This window comes from Prunus avium, chromosome 4 (genome assembly GCF_965620075.1).
Source record: "Prunus avium chromosome 4, drPruAviu1.hap1.1, whole genome shotgun sequence".
Classification (NCBI taxonomy): domain Eukaryota; kingdom Viridiplantae; phylum Streptophyta; class Magnoliopsida; order Rosales; family Rosaceae; genus Prunus; species Prunus avium.
Genome location: NC_142287.1, coordinates 26,916,173 through 26,925,255, shown reverse-complemented (window position 1 = coordinate 26,925,255; position 9,083 = coordinate 26,916,173). Strand labels below are relative to the sequence as shown.

General features: G+C 34.7%; 2 protein-coding genes across 2 annotated transcripts; one reads left to right on the top strand and one right to left on the bottom strand.

The window, feature by feature from the left end:
• The first annotated feature begins 31 nt into the window (after nucleotides 1-31).
• FAP3 (Chalcone-flavanone isomerase family protein) lies at nucleotides 32-3,221 on the top strand. Its single transcript, XM_021975844.2, has 5 exons — nucleotides 32-403; nucleotides 1,770-1,871; nucleotides 2,144-2,299; nucleotides 2,390-2,604; nucleotides 2,860-3,221. The coding sequence occupies exons 1-5, from the start codon at nucleotides 193-195 to the stop codon at nucleotides 3,016-3,018; spliced, it is 843 nt and encodes a 280-aa protein (XP_021831536.1). The 5' UTR covers nucleotides 32-192; the 3' UTR covers nucleotides 3,019-3,221.
• Nucleotides 3,222-3,631: 410 nt separating this feature from the next.
• Nucleotides 3,632-5,550, bottom strand: LOC110771611 (Protein kinase superfamily protein). The gene is made up of 5 exons (XM_021975945.2): nucleotides 5,154-5,550; nucleotides 4,717-5,055; nucleotides 4,322-4,576; nucleotides 4,081-4,214; nucleotides 3,632-3,868 (listed from the first exon to the last, which is right to left on the bottom strand). The coding sequence occupies exons 1-5, from the start codon at nucleotides 5,287-5,289 to the stop codon at nucleotides 3,668-3,670; spliced, it is 1,065 nt and encodes a 354-aa protein (XP_021831637.1). The 5' UTR covers nucleotides 5,290-5,550; the 3' UTR covers nucleotides 3,632-3,667.
• Nucleotides 5,551-9,083: the final 3,533 nt, after the last annotated feature.

Sequence of the window (9,083 nt, the reverse complement as noted above, 5' to 3'; positions counted from 1 at the left end):
TTCACTTACCACCGATTAATATTTTAGTATTTATGGAGAAATTGTGTAGGTACTGTTTTTTTTTACTGCAGAGTGAAACAGAGTGCAGGCTAGCTGAAGCCCACCTTGCTCAACCTATCAAAATCTTGTCTTTGAATTACCAAACAGTTTAATTCGGAAAAGGGTTTTCCTGGAAACACCAAAAATTCAAATATGTTTGAAGCTCAAGCAATTTGCACTCCAACAAGGCTCCAATTACCCAAATTTACCAGAAACTGCATTTCCAGACCCAGAATTGGCTTTGTGGCTAGAATTTCAAATCCAAATGAACTGTTGTGCCAAACCCACTCTTGCTCTTTCTTGTCTCCTCCAGAGGACATTAGAACTCAGACCCGTTTCACATTCAATGCTTCCTCATCTTCAGGTAAATTCCTGTTACCCATCAGCTTCCTGATTTCTCGTTTCATTTTTCTACAGGGTTTCTTTTCAATCTTGTGTTATATGAAGTTAAATGGTTTGTTATTGTGTTGTTTGAAATGCAGCTGCCATGATGAGCAACTGATTTTGGACTATTTTCCCTGTAATTCCGAATTGGGTTTTTGGGTTTTATTACCCCACCAGTTATGCAGAACAAAGAAATGCATCTTAAACTACTAGCTACATTTGCAAAGCACATATGTAATCCTCAAATGGTTTTGTTTTTCAAATGTTTATCAGATAATAGTGTGGCTGCAGAAAACCCTATGGCAAAAGTCTTGTAAATGTGGTCAAATTTTTGGATAGGCTTGTTTGAATTGAGGGAAAAAAAGCAATCAAATTTCTGGCCGGAGAGTAGATGGATTTCTGAAAGCCGGTGGCTTTAGTCAATTATGTTATTATGGCTTACAATTAAACAAAATTTTCTGTTAGAAACACTGAAGTTTAGCTACAAGAATTCTACTAGACTTGACAAAAGCTTTCCTTTATGAAATTCCCAATAGCTAGGGCATATGGGGGGATAGAATTTAGAACACAGTATTATCATCAAGTTAATTTTTCACTGGTGTAATGAAATTAAAGGAAGGTACTATAAAAACACTGGCTTTATGTGGGGAAACTTGACTCAAGATTAAGCTGCTATTATTGGACTTATAATACATGCAAAGACCATGTTCTTTCTGAACAAAACTTGAATTTGTCTAGGACTTTATCTATATGGAGCATGACACCCTGCAATTTTTTGGTTAAAGATGACACCATTTTTTGTAAATGTCATCAAGTTATAATGAGATAATCTCACATATTTTGGTTCTCTAGATCTTACATTTGTATGTGGCATAATTGCACATATACATCTGTAGTGGGATCTTATTATATGGTGCTACCAGTTACAATTCACAACTGCACAATGTGTTGTGTAATTGTGCCTGAGATATTGCAAAGCACAGAGAAGTTGAGGTCAAGGACACAACTTGAGCACTAAGTGAGAAATTAATCTGGTTCATTCTTATTTTTTGTTGAAATTTGAGATAACTAAAAGAAGTGAAGACAAATAACTTTCTGTTAAGTTTGGATGGCAATGACATTCGTTTACAATTACACTTACTATAAGATGCCTTGCCATGAAACTCTTTGTAGTGGTTCAATCAAATTGTGTGATCACTGGTATTCCCAATCATGTGAAGCTACTGTATGAAGTGTTGATTTGCAAGATTAAATGTGCTGTTCCTTTTTAATCACTTATTATTTTCTCTTTTGATTTTATTCCCTACAAAATCTGATGTGTTTGCCCTATATAAACAAAACTACAGTTGGAAGTGCAGAATACATAGAGGAACCTGCTACCAAAGTGAGATTTCAGACATCTTTGAGCTTGCCAGGTTGCTCGAGTTCATTGTCGTTGCTTGGAACTGGTCAGTTGCTTCAGTTAATACCAAAGTGTATCCATTCTAGAAAAAGAAAGATTGCCATTTGTTGAGTTTTAATACAAATAGTTATGATTAGAAAGATTACAGTAGCTTTTCATCTATTAACACTAATATAACAGTTCTGTCACATAGTACCTACTACTTTTAACTACACCCATGTTTTTGTTAATCTTTTGAAGTTATGAGATTATAGTAGCTTTTCATCTACTGGCTGTGGTGCATGTAGCATATAACTTCAATGTTGGCAATGGTTGCAGGATACAGGGAAAAAGTCTTTGCAATTATTGGCGTTAAAGTCTATGCTGCAGGGCTATATGTGAACCAGTCCATCTTAAATAGTTTGAATGCTTGGAAAGGAAGATCAGCTGCTGAGATTCAAGAGAATTCGTCATTGTTCAGCACCATTTTTCAATGTAATGATCATAAAACTTGTGCATCTTCCTTGCTGCACACACACACACACACACACACAGGTTGCTAAAATTACTGTTCTTTAATTGCAGCTCCTCTGGAGAAATCATTACAGATTGTTCTGGTTAGAGATGTTGATGGTAAAACTTTTTGGGATGCCTTGAATGATGCTATCTCCCCAAGAATCAAATCACCCACTCCTGTTGATGAATCAGCACTGTCCACATTCCGTAGTATCTTCCAAGGGCAACCCCTTAAAAAGGGAACTTTCATATTTTTGACTTGGCCAGACCCTTCGAAAATGCTTGTAAGTTCTAATTTACAGGTCTACTCTACTTTTTTTTTTCTTCTAATGGCTATCAACTAATGCAGGCTTGTTGGTGTTCTATGTTTTCCCTTGTTTTTTTTCTTGGATTTTCTCGAGATGCATTCTGATACTTTGTGTTTTTTGCTGGTTGGCAAAATTAAACCAACATTGTTATTGTTATGCTTTCTTATACTATTTTCTCAACTTTTTTACCTGCAAGCATTCTTATCCAGTAAGATTTATTGTGATACTTAGGTTTGCATCTCCGCGGATGGGCTTCCTTCTAGTGTGGATGCTGCAATAGAATCAGAAAATGTGGCTTCTGCTCTTTTCGATGTATTCTTTGGAGAAACTCCAGTTTCTCCCTCCTTAAAATCATCCGTTGTGAATGGACTGGAATCAGTCCTCAAGTAGCTGACACAAGTTAGCCTTTTGCTTCTTTTGATTTTTGGAGATATGGTTTTATTCAACTGCTGTATGTCTGTCTATTTGTCACTTGAGCTGCTTAGCAAAAAAGAAAAAGGTTACTTGAGCTGTCATCTTTCTTCTATGTATCTGTTTATGTACCTACTTGACAAGGAAATTGATGTATAATCTAAAAGAAAATATTTTTCTCACCTATCTTATTTATAAACTTGAGCTAGGTTGTTGTATCCTTATTGGCAAGTCTTTGATCTCGTCTTAAATTAATCATATCTAGTCTAGCGGTAAGCTTCAATTCTTTAAAGGAAAAAGTAATTGCTTGCACCTTATAACCTCTGGATCCAATCATGTAATTATGGCATTAGAATTTGTTTATTGGCTTCTGCTATGGCCAGGGTCTAGGGTGAGGGTAATCTCATTAGATTAAAGTACAATCTACAACATAATTTAGTGCTTACTGCTTACAGATAAAGGGCTGAAACAAAGAATGTATGTTTCAATTACTCATCACTTCTGCATATCTGAGAGAAATGCTGGAAGAAAGCTCTTTATAAGAAGGCTAGGAACACTTTGAGGGCATAAACTGATGTATAGAATCTATACATTGTCTAAAAGAAAGGAGATGCATTAATCATATGATTTAAGTCTCTTTTACAACTTCGTTATTTTTGATCTGCTCAAGCATCTTGACAACCTCAACCATGGTAGGCCTCATGGAAGGCTCTGGTTCAAGGCACATTAAAGCAATACTAAAGGCATTGTTAATCTCATCGGTTGGACAACACCCTAAGTTACTGTCAATCACATACACCTCCTTTTTGTCCTGAACAACTGCCTTCACCTGCAACATCGTTAACCGATTGATTAGCAAGTAGATCAATTACTGATCAATGACGAAAGCAATACTAGAGACTATTTTGTTGATTAACAAGTCGCCTGGGCAGTGATATCTGAATTTGAACAAGAACAGATTGAAAATACTACAAAAACATGGAAATTTGGTGAAATTGTCTGAACAGATCATTTAGCAAAAGAATGGCTGGGTTTACTTACCCATGTCACAAGCTTTGTACCCTCCTCAATAAATGCTTCATCTGTAGGTTTCTTTCCAGTTAGTAGTTCTAATAAAACCACTCCAAAACTGTAAACATCCCCTTTTGCTGTTGCTCTTCCTGTATCGAAATATTCTGCAGAAAAAAATTTATGTGTCTTATACCAATACACCAGAAGGTAATTAAGCAGCATGTTACTGAAAATATACTTAATAATTGGGTGGTAAGTACTGCAACTGTACCAGGAGCTAAGTATCCAAAAGTTCCAGCTACAAGTGTTGAAACATGAGTCTTATCTGGTTCCATCAAAGTGGCCAGTCCAAAGTCAGAAACTCTAGCCTCCATGTTTTGATCCAACAATATGTTGCTTGATTTAATATCTCTATGGATTATGTGAGGGATGCAATCATGATGAAGGTATGATATTCCTCTTGCAGTACCTAGTGCTATTTTGTATCTGAAAGGCCAATCCAAAAGCTTCTTCTCCATTGATCTTCCTGCATCAAAATTTACCAGATGATCAGACAATATAAAAGTTAAAACCATGGAATTTGCTTCACTATATAGTTATTTTTTAAATAATTAATTCAGAACTCAATACTAAAACCTTGGCTTAACTAAATTTGAGATATCATACCTTGTAGAACTGCATCCAAACTTCCATTAGGCATCAATTCATATATAAGAAGATTGTAGTTTGGAGCAGTGTAATATCCATGAAGGGTCACAATGTTGCGGTGCTTTATGTCCCCCATCGCTTCTAACTCTCTCTCGAAGCCTCGATCTCTATCTGCACTTCCTCTGTTCAATCTTTTCACAGCAAAGGCTATGGACTCATTTACTGTCAGTTTATAAACTGTCCCATAGCCTCCAGAGCCAATGATGTCCTTGTTGCTCAACTTGAGTGTCTTCTTTAAGAATGTATCTGATTTGAGAGATTGCATTGCAGAAGCCCTGAACAAAACCATTTTCCCACCTGCACATGTACATTACATTTACAATACATTAATTAGCATACTTCTCTTCCCTTTTCAACAAGCGAAATACTTTACATGCAAAATCTCAACCATATACCGGAGAAGCCATCTTCAAAAACCACTTTCTTTCTCTTCCATCGCCTATAGATGAGGACTGAAATAACAATCTTTGATATCACAAAAGCAATGCAGCATATGGTTATGTAGAATGCTAGAACCAAAGTCTTTCCCATTTTCGATTCTCTACAAATCGACGAGAGAATTTAGGGCACCTTCAGCTTGGTAGGGGGTAGTAATCTTTCACAAAGAACTACTCCAAGGAAATAATTTGGAGAAATTGTTTAGCAGAAGTTTTCATGTGCAAGTGGAGAGGACAAAGTCTAAAGAGCATGAAAGAACTAAAAGTCTAAGATGAGCATCAACACTTTATAATATCAATACAAGGCTACAAGCAACTTTCTAGTCAACAGAAACAAAGTGCTGTTGGATCATTGAAAATTTGACACATATTTGTAAGTGCTTTATTTTGGAAGGGAAAGGCGGCCAAGTGCTTTTTGTCTCTCTAATGAATTCACATTTTACTTAAAGGCTGCAACTAGAAAGAACATACTCGATACTTTAATTTTACAGCCTTCACATTTCTTTTTGCTTTGGTTGCTGACAGAAAATCAAATGAGTGTCAAGTAGTGTGTATGCATCATGTGAAATTCAAGCTGTGACCATACATTTCTACACCACCTGTCCTTTGCCATTTATGTCGGTTCTCAAAATTCACACGCCAAAACAGGACTTCCCTTTTTGGGATGAGAATTGAAAATACAGCCGTGAAGTGTGAACTGTGAACTGTGAAGGCAATGGGCTTGATTTCATTCATGTTCATGGACCCCACAGATTTGGATAAATGGACTAAAATACTCTTCTTCTTTTTTTGCCAAAGTTAGGAGGGAGGCCTAGGGAGTTTCTCTCACCCACATTTGTCTTGAGGATTCGAATCTGTGACCACTGATCTGCAAGTCAAGGTCATTTTTTCACTCGACTAGACCTCGTTGGCTTAAAATATTCATTATTAAGTCAAACCTTTTATCAAGGAATAATGAATATCCATCGAAACTTTCTTTTTGAATTTAACATTGTCACGTAGTGTTCTTAAATCACGTTCTACAACATAAAAATGAATGCGATGATACTTTCTTTTGAATTTAACATTGTCACGTAGTGTTCTTAAATCACATTCTACAATATAAAAATGAATGCAATAATACAAGTGAGCGATGGATTTTTACTTTACAATATAGCATTATTATTATTTATTGTTTGACAGGGAAAAAGAAATGTAAGTTCTTGTCTAGTTATTCAATCAAACTTCATGGACTCATAAAATTCATTTTGGGTACCTTGGATGAATTAGGTTAGCTTTATTAGGTACATAAACATTAAGGCTGGCCTTGTCTTCATCCAAACATCTCACAACCCAATCAAGAGGAAATTCAAACTTAAGATATCCCAAATGTAAACCATGGCCAGGTGGGAAATATATTGGATTAAATCTCAATTTGATAGGCAGATTATGCTAGCATTACATAGTATCAAGACTAGTAGCATTATTAATCACTGACGCTAGATACCAAAAACATTAATTAAACTGAGCAGAATAGGGAGGAAACAGAAAGGGAGCGGGTTTGGTGAGGCATATTCAAAAGAGATAGTTGCACCAGTGGCAATGGGGATCCCATTATTAACAAGGCACTCATTGTTGCCCACGGGCCTCAATATTTGAGGACGTATGAGTCTTTCAAAATGAAGAGCCACAACTCAGATGGATTTGCCCAATTCTGCATCCACTTGGGTACTCATTCAGAATTTGAACCTGGAAAACTTGGCTTCCTGAAGGGAGCTTGGTTGTATCACCTCAAGGTACTGTTTCGAATACTCTGCCGCGTTGGCATCAGGCACCATCCTTCCTGCAATGTCACCATAAGTTCGAGATTAATAAACATGTGGAATAAGAGTAATGTTCTCTCGTCAAATATCACAAATTCGAGATTAATAAACATGTGAAATAAGAGTAACGTTCTCTTGCCAAATATCTGACATTGTTATATGAGAATATTACGCATATAAAAAAAACATACAAATTTCAAGATTAAACTAAATATAAATACATATAGAGAATGTGTGGAGAAAAAAAAAACCATTAATACGTGAATTTTGTATGTATTATTGAAAAATTTGTAAAAAACCAAGTGTATTAAACATGAAAAATGAGTACATACGTGTACAATACGAGTATTAAAAGTGAAAATGCTAAATTCTTTATACGGGTAATAATTGTGGAAAAGTAAAAACTCAAAAGGGGACAATAGAAACTTGGGTAATGACCTAATACTAATGGGTAATGCTCGAAACTATCGATAAACAAAAATCGGGAAAAACCATTTTTTTTTTTTTTTTTTTTATGTAAAGCGTATAGCCGACCGGCTATACTATTTATAAAAATAAATAATTTAAAAAGGACCCCAGTCCCGCCGCGCGGCTATACTCCTCTTCGCAAAAAAATATCCCGAGTATAGCCAGCCGGCTATACTGTCTATAAAACAGAAAAATAAAAGAGTAGCGCCTGGCGCCTAGGACGTTACAAAACGCGTATAGCCGCGCGGCTCTACTATGTAAGCATATTATATTCAAAAGGCGTATAGCCGAGTGGCTATACTATTTATTAAAAAAATTTATAAAAAAAAAAACCTTCTAGTTGCATGAGTTTATACTTTATAGATATTAATTTGATAGATTCGATATATATACTTTCTAGATTTAAATTTTTTAAATTATATTATTTTTATTCAATAATATCGAAAATTATGTGTGTATTATTGAAAATTTTGTAAAAAACTAAGTGTATTAAACATGAAAAATATGTACATATATGTACATTACAAGTATTAAACGTGAAAATGCTAAATTCTTTATATGAGTTATAACTCTGGAAAAGTAAAAACTCAAAAGGGGACAATTGAAACTCAGGTAATGGCCTAATAGTAATGGATAATGCTCTAAACTATCGATAAACAAAAATCGGGGAAAACCAATTTAAAATAAAAATCACAGTATCTATGTAAAGAGTATAGCCGCGTGGTTATACTATTTATAAATAAATAAATAATTTAAAAAAACACGACCCCAGTAAAACCGGGCGGCTATACGCTTCTTTTTAAAAAACAAATCTCGAGTATTAGCCAGACAGCTATACTGTTTATAAATTAAAAAAATAAAAACAAATAAAGAGGACTCGCCTAGCGCCTAGCACCTAGGGCCTAGCGCGTGTCAAAACAGTATAGCCAAGCGGCTATATGCTGTAATTGTATTTTATTTAAAAGGAGTATTACCGTGCGGCTATACTATTTATTGAAAAAAAATATTAAAAAGAGACCTTCTAGTTGCATTAGTTTATACTTTATAAATATTAATTTCCTAGTTTCAATATATATAATTTATATATTTATATTATTTAAAATATATTATTTTTATTCAATAATATGCGAAAAATTATGTATATAATACGTGAATTTTGTGTGTATTATTGAAAATTTTTGTAAAAAACCAAGTTTATTAAACATGAGAAATACGTACATAAGTGTACATTACAAGTATTAAATGTGAAAATGCTAAATTATTTATACGGGTAATAACTATGGAAAAATAAAAACTCAAAAGGGAACAATAGAAACTCGGGTAATGACCTAATAGTAATGGGTAATCCTCTAAATTATCGATAAACAAAAATAAGGGAAAACCAATTTTTTTTATAAAATGAGCATAGTATCTATGTAATGGGTATAGCGATGCGACTATACTATTTATAAAAAAAAATATTTAAAAAGACCCCAGTAAGGCCGCTTGGTTATAGTCTTCTTTTTTAAATTTAAAAAAAAAATTCCCGAGTATAGCCATGCGGCTACTTTTTTTTTTTTTTTTTTAAAGACCCGCCTAGCGGCTAGGGCCTACGTGTCATACAGGTATAGCCGCGCGG